This window comes from Perca flavescens, chromosome 14 (genome assembly GCF_004354835.1).
Source record: "Perca flavescens isolate YP-PL-M2 chromosome 14, PFLA_1.0, whole genome shotgun sequence".
NCBI classification, from domain to species: domain Eukaryota; kingdom Metazoa; phylum Chordata; class Actinopteri; order Perciformes; family Percidae; genus Perca; species Perca flavescens.
Window position 1 is genome coordinate 25,201,409 of NC_041344.1, and position 19,994 is coordinate 25,221,402.

Genomic DNA, 19,994 nt, shown 5'->3' on the forward strand with positions numbered 1-19,994 from the left:
TGTATTCGTAATGAGTTAAAGTGGATGATTTTTATTCTAAGATTGGATTGCGCCCTTATGAGGGAACGTCATGTGACACGGGCGTGAGCGTGGGTGCGTGCATGTGCCACCCATTGGTGCCACCAGGTTTCCAGATTTGGTCGCTTTCAAAATAAAAGCTTGATCACGACGCTGCTTACAGTATTTGCCAATGTAAGCTTAATGTGTATTTTGAATGTTATTTTGTATGTTATTACAAATGTTATTTTTTATTTTAAAGATGAAGCAAATTCTGGATTTGTGAACTCAAGCTCAACTACAATATAGAAGTACTTTCTCAAACTTGCATCCACCTTTTTAAATAATTGCTTTTGCCTGTTATACCACCGTTTTGACGTGCAAAACCCTACGACCGAGCAGTTTTTTGTTGTAATATTAAAAATATGCTTTAAACATACGCTCTATAATTGTGCACAGCCTGGCACCATGGATGTATTAAGACAGTGATTCTCACATGGGGGTACGTGTACCCCTAGGGGTACTTTGGAGGACTGTAGCATGGATGTATTAAGAAAGAAAAAAAATTGCAAAATGTTTTTCAGTTACAAGGCTGTAGTTCTTTTTTTCTCCAAGTTTGTCGCTTTTTTTCAACGTTTTTGTTGCTGTTTTTGACGTTTGTAACCTTCTCTTGAAGGTTTTATCGCTTGTTTTGACCTATTCTTGCCCTTCTTCCTAACTTTTTTCTAGGCCTACTGTCTTTTTTTCGTCAAAGTTTTCATCTCTTTTTTCAAAGTTTTTGTCACTCTTTTTGAAGTTTGTCGCTTATTTAATTTAATTTGTCACTTTTGTCGCCCTAGTGTTGCCTTCCTTCTTTCTGCTGTGTTTTTTTAAAAAGTTTTTATTACTATTTTCGACCTATCCAAAGTTTCTGTCGCCTTTTTTCATTAGCATTTGAATTTCCAGGTACAAGGATGTTATTTAGTAAATCCATCACTGACATCGCTGTATTGTTCATGACTTTTTTTTTTCTACCACAAATTATTCGCGCTGGTTAGGGTGTAAATGGCTTTAAAGAACTGTTCAAAGGGAGAACAATTATTGAAAAAAGCTTGAGAACCACCGTATTAAGACAACCGGCACAGCCACTTTATTTTGAATCTTACAACCGGAAGGCACGCCTTGCAACCGGAGGCACGTCGTTTCATCTGACTACTAGCGCGTACTCAGCACTCAGTCATCCCTCCCCCATGGATGTATTCTAGCATCAGTCTCTCCTCTAGTCAGAGGAGGGTAGTCTGGCAGCAGAAGAAGCTACTCGCCTACATCATAAAAAAGCGAAGAAGTCAACTAACGTTACGGGACATTTTGGACTCGACTTGTATTTTTTATTTCGGTGTGTAAGTTCCTGTCGTCAGCGATGAAGTCCTCAAACAGTCGTCCCTCCAGAGTGGGTAGAAACCCCTTCGTCCACAAGCTGAAATTCACCATGACAGAGAAAATAAAGGTAAGGCAATTTAGCTGACGAACGAGCAACGAATTATTCTAATGTTCATATCATTCGTCATCTGAAGCTACTGTCAAAGTGCCATGTTTAGGCTGTGCTGCGGACAGCATTGAGTGTATTTACTATACCAAAACTCTGCCCACCTCGTTAGGGCTGACACCCACTTTTATCATGTCCTGTTTTGTGGGCCAGTTTAAAGTTGGTGATATCATATAACGTGTAAACTTTGTATTACAAAAAAAATGTTGGAAAGAAGAAGTTCTTCAACCTCAGGAGCAGTGAAACAATCTTGTGACTTCTTGGAAATTCCAGTTCCACAGTGTTTTTCCTGGTGGTAGTCACAGTGGAGAGCAAGGCTCTTATTTAAGTGGTCCTTGAAGGATGTCAACAAACAATTCGTTCCATTTTTCTTAGCTACATCATGTCATAGCTCAATATAATGCATGCTATCTGTTAACTTAAGATTTGCCTTGGTATTCTTGGCTTATTATGGGTTTGTATTGTCCTGAAAACAACCATATGGGTCCATGGTAAATCTTGCCTGTGTGTAGGATCCACAGAGATAAGAGCACCACGTCTGTGCAGCCTTACATTTATCTCAGATTTAGGAAGGACACGAATAGTTAGTTTTTTTTTTTACACTATACATTTTTGGTCATCAATCACGTAACTGTTATGCTGCCCCATGTGCTCGGTTTTTTGTATAGTATATATGTTATCTAAGACTTTTGGTCATTGCGGTGCCAGCCAGTACTCCACATTTTCCTGGATGTATCAGCCAAGCCAGAGTTGAATCTTGATTGACCAAATTTGCATGACAGATTTGCATTAGATTTTTAACCACGCACTTTTCGAATGGGAAGCAAAAGCAAACACACACACACACACACACACACACACACACACACACACACACACACACACACACACACACAGTGTTTACAATGGGGTGTTAGCACAGAGTTAAACAAGCTGACAGCTAAGTTTCATGTGTACTCAGATAGTCCTTCTTACAATGGATCATTTTCCAGGATAGCATAGCAAGAGTGACTAATGGTTTGGCTTAGGTTAAAGTCAAGGTTAGGATCTGCCAAGGTAGGGCTGTTTCATAATTAAATACAGTGGTAGCACATTCAAAGAATGCTCCATGAATGTGGAAGTGGAATGTGTGATACTGGATGTTTTGTAGCTGTGACTGCATCGTATATCGACCATTGAAATTGATGGTTTCTCACTGCTGGAAGAGGGTAGCCTGGCTGACATGCCTTCTAATTAATCAACCAATGGATCAATGGGGTTCTTATTCTTAGTAATTGGTAGGATCTGCTGACGGAATGTAGTCCAACTAAACTAATTTCCTCTAGTTTTATGAAAATAAAAAATGAATACATTTTTTTTAGTGAGGGCAATTTGAAAGCATTTCAAATTGTTATTCTTCCCAAAGAAATCCCCTGAAATCAAGTTGCTGTGAAAGAAAGTGTCAAATGTTGTTTTCTGGATTGTTTTGCAGTCACAAAAGCTGACAAGAGGAGGAAATGCACTCCCTCTGCCCTGCCCCATCAGGTTTATCTGTTTCCCCATAGCTTCAGGGCCCAGATTTGCCTGCTTTCATCCAGAGCAAAACACACAAAGCAAAAGGCTCTGGAAAAAGGCCTTTATTTGGGCACCGCTGGTTCCCAACCATTACATTCTGAGAAAAGTGATAAACCCCTATTGGTCAGTTGCCTATTTGGTTTTGGATGCTTTACCACAGTAAACCATGCTTTTAAGCTTGGCTTTGTGAAGACCTTCTATCCACTTCAGTTTAGCTTGCTGTATGAATGCTCTAGCTACACTTTTTTTTTTTCTCCCAGTGTTTTTCTTGCTGGAAGAAAGTCCTAATTAGCACATGCCAGTTTTTTCTGTTGGAGCTTGCAGTAGACTGTAAACATTTCAGCTTTCAGACAAAATACCTGTGACTTTTGATAGAGCTGTGAAGTTCAGAGACTGAATTGGGACCCTTCTCAAATGCCATTAAATATCTCAAAACATTCTAGAGAAAAGGCAAATATTTGTTTGGATATTTTAGTATTAAAACTGAATCTACTGGTGCACCTATTACGGGTGTGTGTGTGTGTGTGTGTGTGTGTGTGTGTGTGTGTGTGTGTGTGTGTGTGTGTGTGTGTGTGTGTGTGTGTGTGTGTGTGTGTGTGTGTGTGTGTGTGTGTGTGTGTGTGTGTGTGTGTGTGTGTGTGTGTGTGTGTGTGTGTGTGTGTGTGTGTGTGTGTGTGTGTGTGTGTGTGTGTGTCACAGAAAGACATAATAAATAAAAAATACCTGAACAATGTACAAGTAGACTGTATTCATTTTTGTGTGATACCTCCTTTAGTGATAGATAGTGACTTAAAATACATCTATTTAAATGAACATCTTCAATTACAGCTTCAAAGATCTTAATAAAACGTCATAAAAATGTCATTATTTGCTAGCTTAAAAAGTCAGTTAGTTAGCCTGTAGCTATTCCTTAATAAAACATTAGATACATTGTTTGCTAGCTAGCTAAAAAGTCATTTAGCCTGTAGCTCTTGCTTAACAAAATATGACATTGTTTGCTAGCTAGCTATAGCGTCAGTTTTATTCTCTATCTGTACACCAACAACATGACAAACAGTAGAGTGAGTGCTACCTGGGTGCCCAGGTGGAAATCAGAGCACTCTTTCCTTGGCTCATTAAACAATCAACCCAGGGCAATTGGCCTTCACTGCAGGGTATAGAGCACTTAAAAGTGTGCTGGGCCACATTGCACAAGGGAGTTGGGTGTTATGTGGCGTGGCTATGGAGAAGTATGCAAGAGTGCAGTCAGTCAGTGGCAGTCCAGATCCACTGTACTTAATCCGCTGTTCTGCTTCTTTTTTATTTTTACATTCTATGTACATATGTATGTGTGTGTGTGTGTGTATATATATATATATATATATATATATATATATATATATATATATATATATATATATATATATATATATATATATATATATATATATATATATACATACATACATACATACAGTACCTTCTCATTCAATGTGTTTCTTTATTTTCATGACTATTTACATTGTGGATTCTCACTGAAGGCATCAAAACTGTGAATGAACACATATGGAATTATGTACTTAACAAAAAAGTGTGAAATAACTGAAAACATGTCTTATATTTTAGATTCTTCAAAGTAGCCACCCTTTGCTTTTTTTGATAACTCTTCAAACCCTTGGTGTTCTCTCAATGTGCTTCATGAGGTAGTCAACTGAAATGGTTTTCACTTCACAGGTGTGCCTTGTCAGGGTTAATTAGTGGAATTATTTTCCCCTATTAATAAAAAAGCAAATGGTGGCAACTTTGAAGAATCTAAAATATAAGACAAGTTTTCAGTTATTTCACACTTTTTTTATTAAGTACATGATTCCATATGTGTTCATTCATAGTTTTGATGCCTTCAGTGAGAATCTACAATGTAAATTGTCATGAAAATAAAAAGGAAACTCATTGAATGAGGTGTGTCCAAACCTTTGGCCTGTACTATCTATCTATCTATATATATATATATATATATATATATATATATATATATATATATATATATATATATATATATATATATATATATATATATATATATAATACTTATATTGTTTGTTCCGTTTAACCTATTTGTTTAACTTATTTTAGAGAATGTGTGACATGCACCTACAACACCAAAACAAATTCCTTGTAAGTGTAAAAAACGTAGTTGGAAATAGACCTTTTTCACGGCAGACATGTTGACATGTCATAGTAGGAAAAGCACAGGTGTATTCAAAACCATTAATGATGGCTGCATTCCACTTGGGAGAGACCCTGGTATTGTGCATGCTGACTCACTGAAATAGCTCACTGGGACACTTGATGGAATTGAGCCATCGTTAAGGTTATCAATTTCAGCTGTGCTTTTCCTACTATGACATGTCAACATGTCTGCCGTGAAAAAGGTCCATAAAGCTATTCTGATTCTGAAAGTCATGATACTAATCAGAAGTGTTGATTTGTAACAATATATAGAAAAGTACTGCAACATAGCCTACTGTTTTTAAATTTGGCATATGAACTCTAAAAAAAGGAATGGAAAATGGAAAAACCTAAATGGGCATTGTGTTTCAGGAGATACCGAGTGTAAGTTAGAAAATAAAGGTCATATTTTGAAAAAAAAAACCATGAACTTGTGTCATTTTAGTCAAAATACATAAAAAAATAGCAATGAATTAATTTTCCATCATATTCATATATGCTTGCCTCTTTGTACAAAGATACAAGTTGTTGCCTTTGCGGTTAGGTTTAGGCCTGCCTCAGGGAAGAGGACGCCCCTGCCATGCATAGTCCACCACAGGCACCGTTGGAGGTGCGACAGGCCAAAAGCCCAGCAGAAAGAACACCTTGCTGTAAAGAATGATTATTGTAGTGTTTTCTAATCTGCACTTCTCGGAAATCACAGAATGTCCGTGTGTTCTGTACTATAATATCTTTTCCTCAGGTATTTCTGTTGGTGTGATTTTAGGTGTGTTTTGTCTGTTCAGTCTCAGTAGCTATTACTGCTCATGCCAAACTATGAGGTTTATCTTCTCTTTATTCCAAACAAAGACTTTCTGTATAGCATGTGGGCAGAAGAACAAAACAGGACAGCTTTAATTAACTGGTTTAATTTTATATCTCTGTTTTTGTTGGTTAACAGTTAAAAATATTAATTTAACTCCGTCAGTTATGGCAAAAGTAGAAATAAAAACAGACTTTGGAAGATGGACATTTTGAAATAAAAACTGCTGGAAATAAAAACTAAGAAGAGGTAGGATGAAATAATGGTTATTTATAATAGTGTCAGCTCATTAAAAATGAATCAGTTTATTTAAAAATATCATAGTTTAATTGTGGTTTGTCTGTATTTATTTACACGGTTGTATTTTATGTCTTACTTTATACTGAACACCTTTTGGTCTTAATATTCAACTATTAATATTTACACAAATAAAAAAAAAAGTATCCTTGCTTATTTGACGCATCTTTTCTAACTATATTCTTTGTATTCTCATTGCCTAAAAACTGGATCCTACAATTCCCATAGTGCAACTCAATATCGCCTTATGTTAGACCCTCCCATACCTTGTAAATACCCACATCTTGGAAATTCCACACCCAAGGTTTGTAACACAGCCTTTTTGTTAAAAATTCAAAAAAGTCAGCCATCCAATTTGAGATAACCGTGATGACATCATCCCCAGTTTCATATAATTTCTCGGATTTAAGAAAGCTCTCCTCCGAGCCACAGAATACGATATAAATCGGTTTTCACAGACCGAGTACTACTCACACACTGTTATTATGTTGAAACTTGCACATAAGATGAGGCTTTTGTGAGCGAATAACATAAGTACAGTAACAAACGATTGCACTCAGACAATAAAACTGTAATGCTGCCTTCATATCCAAGTCAGGATGTGTGGTACGGGAGCCCAGCACTGCAGAAGCAAATTTTTACAGCAGATTTTATATCATCAGCAGAGGATGGGCTGGTTCGCTCATAAAACACTAGCATTTGCTCCCCCCCCCTCAGCTCATTTTCATGCCACCTCCTGAGAAAATGTCAGCGGATCCTCCCAGATGGATTCGTTAAGCTCTGATGATGAGTGCACTGTGCATCAGGCATGGGGGTGGGAGCGCAACGAGAGGCGTTTTTAAAGCAGCATAAATCACCACCATACTCTTTATTTATTAATACAGCCCTGCAGTGTGCACCTGGTCTCCTCTGCAGAGAGAAACACATAGGAAAGAAAGGAAAGATGGGGCAGGATGGGAGGGGAGTTGGATATGATTCCCCAGAGTGGTACCAAAAAGCACATCAATGCAAAGTAGGGAGAAAAACCGTTACAGGGAGAAGAGCATGATAAATGAAGGTGCAGCTGAGCAAATAGACATTGGGAGTGAAAGATTGATGGATGGAATGCTTGCAGGATGGATGGATAGTTGAGGAGAGGAATTCCCCCGGGATTTGTGATTACTGTAAGGCAGTCTAGGAGATGGAGGAGAGGGGAATAATAAAGCGGGATGAGATTAAACAGAGGTCAGACAAGGGGGAGGAAGAGGCTTAAAATGTCACACAGTCTGAATTAACACTGTAGGCCGTGACTTTGTGACACACACACATACCTCTGTCATTATACATTCAGAGAAAAGGCCTGACGGGTCAGACAGCTGATCGGTCATCTGTACTGTGAAGCTCTGGCTTCAATGAACTGTATTTCCGTAACAAGACTTTACGGGAGAGTTTGGATTTTGTGAAGTGGGGTTGTATGAGGTACTTTTCCATAGTCAGTGTATTAGCTACAGTAGATGGCAGTCAGCACGCCACCAGTTTGGAGAAGCAGACCGAAGTACCGACATGTAACACAATAACACAAACTAACCTATCTTAGCAGCGGTAGACCAGCAATCCTTGTGTTCTGCAAGGAAAATTACTGGTTTTGTCAAAAGAGTCTGGTGGCTTTGAAAAGATCATAGATAACAGATTCAGTTCCCCATCGGAACATTCTGAATATAGAGTAAACTGATTATTTATTTATTTATTTATTTATATTATATATATATATATATATATATATATATATATATATATATATATATATATATATATATATATATTTTTTTTTTTATAATAACATATATTTTTTTTTAAGGTAGCTGAAATATTTTTTGCTTCTGTCCCCGTCCACAGCAGTACATTGCTTAGCTTCTGTGTCGGTACTCTTGCCTGCTTCTCCAAACTGGGAGCGTGCCGACCTCCATTTACTAGCTAATGCACCGACTATGGAGAAGTAGCTCATACAACCCCACTTCAAAAAATCCAAACTATCCCTTTTTAAACTGTATGACCTTACATTGAACTTAGCCTCATGCACCGTTTGCAAAGTTGGGTTATCTTTTTTTTTCTTCCTACCTTACTATTTGTAGAGTAAAATCTCACTGGTGTTATGCAAAAGCCATTGTCTGATAATACCAAACGGTCAGCAAACCCCTACATTTCTGAACAGTTGTTTGGTTTACAGGATAACTTCTTGAGATGCATCGTCCCTATCAAGAGGGACCTGACAAGTCCTTACATTGTACCAACTATTTAGTTTCTCACAAAAAAAAAACATACACAGAAAGAAGCATGAGAAATGGCTAACACAAGTAATCATTGTCATCACATTGATTCATAATTATTAAAGGGGACATAACAAGCAAGATTTCAAAAATAAACCAAAAGATGTTTTGGATTTTGTGTGTATTGGTAAATTATTCCAAGTAAAAATCCCGCCTTAAAACGGAAAGAGGTTTAGCCATTCAGTCAACATTGGTCTAGGGACGGCAATATCCATCAGTCAGTCAGTCATGGCAGTGGTGCAACATTTAGCACAAACGTTCATGGTTCCCAGATAAGTTATGGGCGTGTTAGCATGCTGATAGCATTTAGCTGTAGCCTGGCTCCGCCCTCCTACGTACTTCCGCTCAATTTTCATTTCCCTTCAATACTCCTTTTTTACTCCTGGGTTTGTGGTATATTCATGGGTTTTCTCCGGACAAATCTTTACCGGTCCAATCAGCGAACACAGGGAGCGTTCTAGACCGATGACGTTGAGGTTGTGCGCTATTTTGAGTCGTAGTTCCGTAATGGCGGCGGAGAAAGATGCGAGCGAAGTCATTCGGTCCGTTGTGGCAACGCTGCCCGAATATCCAGAAGTTAAAGCCTGAGCAAGAACAATCTTTGCTGAGTTGTGTTGGGGGCCATGATGTTGTGGCCCTCCTCCCCACGGGGTTTGGGAAAAGTTAGATTTTCCAGCTTGCTCCGTTAGTGGTGAATGAGTTGGCTAAGGCGAACGCTAGCGATGCTAAGCCAACGTCACGACCACACGTTAGCAATTGGTTATGGCAGATCCAGAGTGGCTCTGGGCAGATCCAATAGTTTTAAACTTCAACAGAGTACCCGCCTTCAAGGAAGTCAACATTTGGTCAATGGAGAGTGGCCAGACTCTCTGTACAAATGAAATGGACCCGAGTCTGGTAGGACCAGGCTAATTTAGCTGTGCCTAATGGCGTTCATTACGTGGTACCTGCTCTACTCGCCTCGACTCGGCGCCCTGTGCGTCCCTTTTCCATTGCAGATTTTAGTACCGCCTCAGCGTGGCTGGTCGTCATAGCGACTGCCGTGGGCATGACTTGGTAGTGTTGCATTTCCCCCGACTCATTTCCTGGTTCTCCTTCTCCGTAAACAACATGAAATCAACAAGATAGTTAACTTTTTCTGCTCCAGATTTCCCACCGTGGTCAGAAAGAACCGGGCAGACACTTTGTTTCTCTCACTATATGACTCTTGAGTCACAACTCGCTGCGGAGCTAATCGCCGGCACTCTCTCACTTCTCCCTCGCTCACCAGCTCCCCACAAGTATAACCATCAGGCCACTTGTATGCTACGGAGAAAGCTCTGCGTGGAGCCTCCAGCAGCAAAAAAACACCGCTGGCTAAACTATTAAAAATGCCGTCTGTCGCTAGCAATGCAGTGATCAGTGACGCTTCTTTCCGACCAATCAGTAGCCTGCAGGGTTTCATGTCACCGTTTTTCGTAATGGAAAACCAAAAAAGGCGAGTAGAGGCGAGGCGAGTAGGTACCATGTAATGGAAAAGCGCCATTTGTGAAGCCTCACAGAGCCACTAGCATGGCTGTGGACTGTGAAGCTTATTTACCTGTTTCTGTAGAGACTAATGGAACAGAGAGGCTACCTTTTGAATTTATGGGTTCATGTAAAAGTGAACCAGATAAACTTCCTTGTGATATTTAAAGACGGCAAATTAAAAGCCTCATAAATCGACCTAAACTATTGTAAATTGGCAGTTATTCACATGGGCTGGGACTGCCTGGAGGTTCAACATTTCTGGGAAAGTCTTTCTGCTGTTGTCTCCACCCTATTGAGGAGACTGATCCCAGTATCAGAAGCAGTGTTACCTCTCAATGATACCTCCAGAACTCCAGCACAGGTCTTTATTTAACTGGTCGCACTGAAGCTAAAAGAGATGGTGCTCTACCACTACTCTCCTATAGTCTCACATTGCCAGACCAGATTAAGGTCTGGCTCCTCCACACATACATACACAAAAGGATATTGTAAAGAGCAAGAGACCGGCTTTTTGAAGCATGAGGCTACCGTAGCTGTAATACGTACTTTGATCTGCGTGGTGTGAGAGAGTTGATTGCGTTGATCTCAACGCTAGATGGGAGAAATTCCTACACATTGGACCTTTTTAAACCAATCACAATTGTCTTGGGCAGCGCTAAACTCCGGACACAGAGGTGATGGCTCTGCGAAAAAAACAAAAACGCCACATACAATAAATAAATGAAACCAAGCCATTTTATAGCATTTTTGTTGTTCCTGTCACATTATTACTCATTTATCACTCTATTACATGTTGGACATGTACAGCGTGAGCTCCAGGGGTTTGGGATTAGAGCGTGATTGTTGTTCCTCCCTGAAGGCACATGTGGAATGTGCTTCTCCTCCTCTGGATGCTGTAGGATGTGCTGCAGGCAGATTCTTCTGCTGAAAAGGAATGCACTGTGTGTCAAATGACAGTGATGTGGAAGTGCAGTGGAATGATACCAATGTGACGGCTCATATTTCTCTCTCTCTCTCTCTCTCTCTCTCTCTCTCTCTCTCTCTCTCTCTCTCTCTCTCTCTCTCTCTCTCTCTCTCTCTCTCTCTGTGTGTCTGTCTGTCTTCAGATAGGACTGATGTCAGTTACAGTGTTTCCCGTTCGCCTGCTGCTGGTGTCCACCCTCATGCTGCTGGCGTGGCCCTTCGCCTTCACAGCCGCCCTGGGGCGTTCTGATTTTGTCATTGAGCCACAGCCGTGGTGGAGAAGGTGTGTGTGTGTGAAAATTGCAGCATCCTGTAAATAGCCTTATGGTAAACAGATCGAAATAATATAGTGATAACCACTGTGTCTTGTATCTGCTGATTCTTTATTGGTGTCTACTGAAAAGGATTCATATGTCTGCTAATTTAATTTCATTAATATACTAGGGCTGCTCAATTCATAATCACAATTATTTTGGCCAATATTAAAATCAAGATTATTTAACACAATTACTCATTGATCATTTATTAAACTTAAAAAAAAAAACAGTTAAACAAATCAACAAATTTCCCTTATTTCTTTTCCCATTAAACCTTTTGATTTCATCTTCAGAACACAAGACAAAATAGAGTTAACTTGCAGAATGTACAACAGAATGTGCAAAATAATATTACCTCGTTTTTGTGAGTGTCAGGAAACCAAATGGCCATCAAAATATGATGAATTGCACATCTTTAGATTATACAGTATCCATAAGAGCTCTATGAACCTATTTGAAGTGAGGTATCAGATTAAAGCAACTGGATTAATATGGGGCCATTAATGTAGCAAAGCTATTTGTAAATGTGTGTATAGAGTTGTGCAACTGTCAGCTTTTTGATTGTGTAAAAAAAAATCTGTAAATGCGTACTCAGATTTGATAATGTGTACAGGAATCTGCAAATGTGTTAAATAAACTGCGTAAACAGATTTGTAAATGTGTTAAAAAATCTCCAAATCCATATTGAGATTTGCAAGTGGGTAGGCAAATTTGCAAATTCATACATAGATCTGTGAATTCACACTTTCCATCAAGGGTCTGTATTTTTGATTATCAGGTTTATTGACCTGTGTCTACGGGTGATCATGCGAGCCATGTGGTTTTGCGGAGGTTTCCATTGGATCAAGGTGAAAGGGGAACGGGCGGCAGCCTCGGAAGTTCCCATCCTCACCGTGGCACCACACTCGTCCTACTTTGATGCCATCCCAGTCACCATGACCATGTGCTCCATAGTCACCAAACTGGAGAGCAAGAGCATTCCCGTCTGGGGCAGTGAGTAATTACACTTTTTCCACCTCTTTCACCCATTGATCCACCGAAAGAAACAACATTTATGTGCCATAATAACCTAAAACACATCTTCCATTTTGTGCAAACTGCTGGCACATGATTTCAAATGCTGTGTAGACGTTACCAGACTGTAATATTAAGAGTTTAAAGGTCCTATGACATATTGCTTTTTGGATGCTTTTATATAGGCCTTAGTGGTCCCCTAATACTATATCTGAAGTCTCTTTCCCCAAATTCAGCCTTGGTGCAGAATTACAGCCACTAGAGCCAGTCCCACAATGAGCTTTCCTTAGGATGTGCCATTTCCGTGTCTGTAGCTATTGAGGAGGAGAGAGGGGGGGCAAGGTGGAGGTTGGGGGTGTGGCCTTGACCAACTGCCACTTCGCTTGTTTTCAAGCCATGATGTCTCTTTCTTTCTCATGGGTGAGCCAAATTCTCTGGGTGGGCAAAGCAGAGAAAGGGGAGGTAACCTTTCCCCTTATGACCTCATAAGGAGGAGATTCCAGATCAGCCCATCTGAGCTTTCATTTTCTCAAATACCCAGATACCCAGGGCTTGGTTTACACCTGTCGCCATTTCTAGCCACTGGGGGACCATAGGCAGGCTGTGGGAATGCATATTAATGTTTAAAAAAAAACACAAAGTGGCATTTTCATGCCATGGGACCTTTTAAAGGCCAGATACATTTTGAACTGCACCATTTTTTTTATACTCATGTTGAACTGCTACAGAGACCCTAATGGGACATGGGGGAGAAAAATAGAGATAAATACTTTTGTGTTCTCCAGAGAAACATTCAAGTTGGGGAAAAAAAAGAAAAACCTTCGGCTCAGCATAGCATGACAGCTACAGTAGGTTGGAAATTAGCAATATGGCACACTGAATTTGATGAATTTACTGTTTATCAGACCACAAATTAGACACAATTGAGCTAGCTAGCACAGCCTGTGGTTCCTCTGCCTCACTCACCGCCGCTAAGACACTACTTCGCCGGGGGGAGAGCAGACGGCAGCTCCGGAGACGGACCTTCAGTTAGCAACTCAAATTCAGCCAGCGCAAACTTGCTTGCGCTTGGGGGGTTACAGCAGGCTGGTGGTCAAACCTGCTCAACGACAGCAACGGAAGGCTTGCTGATCTAGTCAGGGAGTCAGGTTTGTCCGGGACTGCTGTCGCTGGGGTTTCTATTCTACAAAGCTCTCCCACAGGTGTGTGCGCTCCATTGTTGTGGTTGTTTCCATGGTGCTGGATTGACCCGGAAGTTTTTTTCCAACCTGAATAAAAGGCACAAGTATTTATTTTATTCATTTTTCACCCATCTAGTTTTCCCCGCCCCCACCCATGCCCCCTCAGAGAAACCTTGACCGTTGCAGAGGCAGTGTCGGATGTACCGACACGTACATGCAGCTAAAGCTAATTTCCAACACCAGTTCCTTGATGGGCATTAATAGTTTTCTTCTAGTTGAAAAGTGCTCAAACATTTGTGTTTTCTCCCTTGTTCTGGCATACATTTAAAATCTCTCTCTTCACCATCGTACTGCCAGCTCTGATCAGCTACATCAGGCCGGTGTTTGTGTTTCGGTCGGATCAGGACTCCAGAAGAAAAACTGTCGAGGAGATCAACCGGAGAGCCCAGTCTGGAGGGGAGTGGCCTCAGGTAACATGCATGAAAGGGCACACAGAGAAACACGCATCTAACAGCAGCTCAAAAAAGATGATCACAAAGATCAAGTGCAATTTAAAACAAAGAACAAGAGACAGATGTCTCTCTCTCTCTCTCTCTCTCTCTCTCTCTCTCTCTCTCTCTCTCTCTCTCTCTCTCTCTCTCTCTCTCTCTCTCTCTCTCTCTCTCTCTCTCTCTCTCTCTCTGTGTGTGTGTGTTGCAGATCATGATATTCCCAGAGGGGACATGCACCAACAGGTCGGGGCTCATCTTGTTCAAGGCTGGTATGTGTTCAATCCCCTTCCTGCCTCCTTGTGTGTGTCAATTTGGAACACAACCTTTTTGTGGTGACATTTTATTGTAAACATGGTTGTTTCTTATTTCTCACATTAAAGCAAATAGCATTAACGTGTGAGGCCATAATAACTTAACATTTCATAAGTGGTCTTGAGCATTTCAGTGCATGTTCATGCAAGGGCAGGTTACCAATTGCCACCACAGAGCACCCTTAATCCACGCCTTTCCTAACACTGCTTCAGATCAGTAGTCAGAGATACGTGTATCCCTCAATTCATTTATAATGATCACTATAAAATAGAACTATATAAATGACTCCTGGTGTGGGAAATTCACACACCTCTAAAGTGCAATGTTAGAACCATTTCCTTCTTTTCACAAAAAAACTAAATGTGGTTTTGGTTTTTGGTGTCGTCCCTCCACGCCCTACTTTTTTCTTGCAGGTGTTGCATATTGCAAACTTGTTACCTTCTGCACACACGCGGAAGAATTTCCAAACAGCTGACATGTTGCAGGTTAATTCACCAGGTTCCCTAAATGTGCGAGAATAGCGTGAGCGGTACGCGCGACACACGGCAGAAAAGTTGAGAGAAAGGAAAAAGAGACCGTGCTGTCGCGTCCGTGTGTGCGTGCGTCCTTTAGAACTGTAACTCGTATAACTTCTGTTGTCAGTTAATTGTAGCGTTGACCGGCATGAAATCGGCATATATCAGAGTGACCTGCCGGTCGCCGGTCATGGCCGAGCACGTGAAAAGCAGCCAATTCCGGTTACCGGCCGGTCTATCGGTGCATCTCTATGCAAAATGGTTGAATAAGTTGTCATAATATGTCAAGCATATTTCTATACATTTCCATTAGACTTTTTTTTTCTTTCTAAATCTGTCCTGAATTGGTAAATTGCTCCCAGTTGAATCTTGACTTTCTTTAGCGAAGGTGCATCTCATGAACCATCAACTGGCAATTTGTTATGATGTGGATGAGAATATGTGGCCCAACAGTAGGGCTGGGCAATATATCGATATCATATCGATATTGTGATATGAGACTAGATATCGTCTAAGATTTTGGATATCGTAATATCGTGATATGACACAAGTGTTATCTTTTCCTGCTTTTAAAGGCTGCATTACAGTAAAGTGATGTCATTTTCTGAACTTACCAGACTGTTCTAGCTGTTGTATTATTTGCCTTTTCCCCACTTAGACATTATGTTCACATTACTGATGATTATTTATCTTAAATGTAAGTGTGAAGATATTTTGTTAGAGCACCAACCCTAGAATATCCCCACAATATCGATATCGAGGTATTTGGTCAAGAATATCGCGATATCTGATTTTCTCCGTATCGCCCAGCCCTACCCAACAGACAGGAACTTCAGGAGGTGTAGGAAGACTGCACTGTAATTCCCACAGCACTGCATGTACAGTTTTCCCTAAGGAGATTGTCCTATGGTCACATTTCTACTTTTGTTTTTCTTCTTTGTGCTACGCAGTGCTGTCTTTTCTGTATCGCAACGACATGGTCTGTCAACAAATTACAGTACAAACGGTTAAAGCGTAAATGTGAATCTTGTCCAGTCTCTTGCAATCAAACTCCCACATACACTAAGGTGTAACCTGCAATTTACAATAATTGTCATCAAAACTTTAGCCATAGTTTACATCAGAACATCCCTCCAGAGTACACTGTTATATTGACAACATGACTAAGCAATTTGACTTGTCTTAACCGTACACAATGACACAAGGACTTGTCATTCTGAGGGCTCTGACATGTTCATGGACACAGATATTTACTTTTGAGAGATGAACTAAGGATTTTTAGCAACAGACTGGCTTTTGCAGGTAATCCATGGTGTTTTGCTGTTTGTACGAGTGGTTTTGAGAAATGCGCTCACTGTTTTGCAAATGTCGAGGATGATTTCAAGAAATGTACCAAAGCGACTGAGAAAAACTGTAATGCATATACAATATAATGCAGAGTAGCTGATACAGACATTGTCCAAACCACAGCTAGCAACAGTATTTGGTTGTGGTTTTTGGTAATTTCCAACTAAGGGTGTGTCTGTGTTTTATTAGAGAGGCTGTGTGTGATCACATCAGTGTTCCTTTCATTTGAAAGGAGTTGAGCGCATAGCTGCCAACTCCAGGTTTAGCTGTCAGGACGTATTAATTTAATGTTGGCCCAGCAGGTTTCAGTTCAGTGTCTCTTTGCTTAGGGACACCTCAGCAGGACACGGAACTGTTGCACCCATCTCTTTCGGGCCTTGTTTTTCTGCTCGCATCCCGTGTGTGTTATGCTGTCAGCCATTGTTCCCCGCCTGCTCGTTCTAATCCCCTTTCTTCCAGTCTGTAATTCTGTCATTCCCAGTAAGCCTTGTTGGTCACACTCTGTCCTGCGTTGGTTGTGTATGCGTGTCTGTGTCTGTGTGTGTTTGTCCAGCTTGATCTGTCTGTTATGTGTTTCCAGTCCTATCTGGATGTGTCTCCTCTAGTTATGTCTCTTCACTGGCTCCCAGCACAATAGGTGTGTGTGTGTGTGTGTGTGTGTGTGTGTGTGTGTGTGTGTGTGTGTGTGTGTGTGTGTGTGTCTGTGTGTGTGTGTGTGTGTGTGTGTGTGTGTGTGTGTGTGTGTGTGTGTGTGTCTGTGTGTGTGTGTGTGTGTGTGTGTGTGTGTGTGTGTGTGTGTGTGTCTGTGTGTGTGTCTGTGTGTTTGTCTCTCTGTGTGTGTGTGTGTGTGTGTGTGTGTTTGTCTCTGTGTGTGTCTGTGTCTCTGTGTGTCTCTGTGTCTCTGTGTGTGTCTGTGTCTCTGTCTCTGTGTGTGTCTGTGTGTCTCTGTGTGTGTCTGTGTGTCTCTGTGTGTGTGTGTGTCTCTGTGTGTGTCTGTGTCTCTGTGTGTCTGTCTGTCTGTTTAATGTGTATGGTGCCACCTGTGCATGACGTGCTCTGCAGACACCTCCAGTCCTTTGTCGTTTATAAAAGTCCTTTTCATTAAATCGTCACTTTCATGTCCACCCTTCTCCGCCTGTCTGTCCCCTTACTGTAGTCACATTATTATTCAGAGGGTGTAGGCCGTGATCAGTCTTATGTGCAGCTAGACCAATATTTGCGGCCAATATTGTTCTTTTCAGAAGTCTTCCATGTGTCATTTTCCACATTTTTCTGTTACTCCACTACCTCCAGGTGTTGTGTTAAAGTGGTAAGCCATTACAACAGGTTTACCCATCTTTTAAATGTATGTTTGCTTCGGTGTGTTCCGAGGTACTTTTTTGACCAACTCGAGGAGGCAGTCAGTCCGACTGCCTTTTCTGCCAGAGGTTGGCGTCGTGTTGGTGTGTCAGAGCCTTTAGTCAACTAAAATTTCTTTAGTCGATTAGTCATTTTTTAAAATGCTTTTTAGAAGCTACATTACTTTTTTCTAAGTAATCTATAAGCACATTTCTGGTAAACACAAGATTTAAAATTGTGCTTTTGTATGATTCTTTGTGGAGAAACTCAGTTTCACAGTTACATCTGTTACATCTACATTTTACATCTGTTGATTAAATCAACTAATAGATTAGTCGTCAAAATCATGAGTATTTGTCGACTAAGATTTTCTCTTTTTGTCCAGGACAGCCCTAAATTCTAAATGAATAATTATGAAAATGTATAACGTGAACATATATAACTCTTGGATAGTGCCTTTTCCAGTAATAAATACTGTATGTAGTTTGTATCAGCTCATCTGTCATCAGCAGGACATTATAGAATTTCATTAGAGAGCTTGTCTGCCCGGGCTGGAGGTTATCCTCAGGTTGGGAGCTTGTCATTCATCTAACCCGGTACACGACTCAGCCCAGTACATTGCACTCTCTCTGTTGTCAGTTCAAATATGTGGAAAACCCTGTTGCCAAAACCATTTAGTACTTGTGTAATTTCATTTTGTAAGCATGTTGTAATTGAACTTTGTCTTCTGTCTTCTCACCACCTCCCTAATCTACCTCCCTACTACCTAATCTTTCTCAGGGGCTTTCATACCAGGACTCCCAGTGCAGCCTGTGGTGCTACGCTACCTAAACAAACTGGTAAACACACTTTCTTTTGAATCGTTTGGCTACCTGCCCCATACTTGGGACATAATTCAAGTTTAGAGCCTGACTCCAGCCATACAGTACGTACACCATGTACTCAAACCTACACATACTGACAAACGCCTGTGATGTCATGGTTTCATCCTCTCACGTTAGTACAGTATGTGCCCCTCTTGTGTTGAATGACTTCATGTTCTAGTAGGGTGATATTTCATCCCTCTCTTTCTCTCTCATCCTATCTGTCTCTCTTTGTGTCACACACACACACACACACACACACACACACACACACACACACACACACACACACACACACACACACACACACACACACACACAGCTTTGTGGCACTATCTTTGTGGGGACCCGTCGTTGACATGCATTCCCTAGCCCCTTACCCTAACCTTAACAATCACAACTAAATGCCTAACCTTAACCCTTACCCTCATCCTAACCAGAACCTAATTCTATCCCTAATCTTACAACCAAGTCTTAACCCTCAAACAGCCCTTTAAACTTGTGGGGCCCAGCATTTTGGCCCTACAAAGCTGTCACAAAGCTGGCCCCACAAGTATACTGGACTCCCGGTTTTTGGACCCCATGAATATAGTTATACACACACACACACACACACACACACACACACACACACACACACACACACACACACACACACACAGGTGTCATGTCTCTCTCTCAGCACCCTTCCTCACTCTCTCATGAATTATGCAGTTCTTATTACCTAGTTTTTCTTGTCTGTATCCCCATAAAGCTTTTGTCACTGTTTCCCTTTGTGCTGAGTTTAGTCACTGAGCTGACTTTCACTGACAGCGTGGCAGTGCAAGGCAGTTAAGTGAGGCAAAGAAAACCTGAATAAGACTCTTTGTTTGTACACCACCACAAGTGTTTCCATTCCATCTGTTTCCATGTGTTCATTTAGCTGTAGGGTAACTTTGCAACTGGAAATGGAAACACCATTAAACAATCCAGCCAAAAACACCCAGCCACACGCGTTGAAACCAAATCACACAAAATCCTGATCGTTAGTAAGCCAAATCAAAACCTATTCAACTTTCTGAATCTATATTTCACCTATGCAACACCAGCAAGTAGAAAGAGAAGCTATTAGAAGTCCTGCATGGGCCTGTTGTAAATGTTATCTGCATTGCCTTGGATTGATCTGTATGCTTTTTTTCTTTTCTTTTTCTAATCAATCTTAAGCTGTGTTCACACGTTTGGTGTTTTAAGGCCAGTTCAAAGCAGAAAATAATACATTCCTGCATTAAAGCTGTAGGCAGTTTAGTATTCTGTTCACTTAGGTAGGTAAATGTGAAGACACAAGTACTGACAGGGAACCGATAACAGTTTGATCATCCTGTGTCAAACACCTACAGTGGAAAATCAAAATACTTTTTTATGCTCCTGATTTAACTTGCAAATACTGTTTATTCCTGTCAACCATTATGTAAAGGA

At 40.7% G+C, this 19,994-nt stretch overlaps 1 protein-coding gene across 1 annotated transcript in view; it reads left to right on the forward strand.

Annotated features, from left to right (window-relative positions):
* The first annotated feature begins 1,129 nt into the window (after positions 1-1,129).
* lpcat1 (lysophosphatidylcholine acyltransferase 1) overlaps positions 1,130-19,994 on the forward strand; it is a 30,940-nt gene continuing 12,075 nt past the window's right edge. Inside the window, exons 1-6 of the mRNA XM_028598437.1 lie at positions 1,130-1,483; positions 11,305-11,444; positions 12,257-12,471; positions 14,031-14,143; positions 14,373-14,433; positions 18,457-18,515. Coding sequence (XP_028454238.1) covers positions 1,397-1,483; positions 11,305-11,444; positions 12,257-12,471; positions 14,031-14,143; positions 14,373-14,433; positions 18,457-18,515 — 675 coding nt within the window. The 5' untranslated portion in view covers positions 1,130-1,396. The remainder of the gene's footprint in view (positions 1,484-11,304; positions 11,445-12,256; positions 12,472-14,030; positions 14,144-14,372; positions 14,434-18,456; positions 18,516-19,994) is intronic.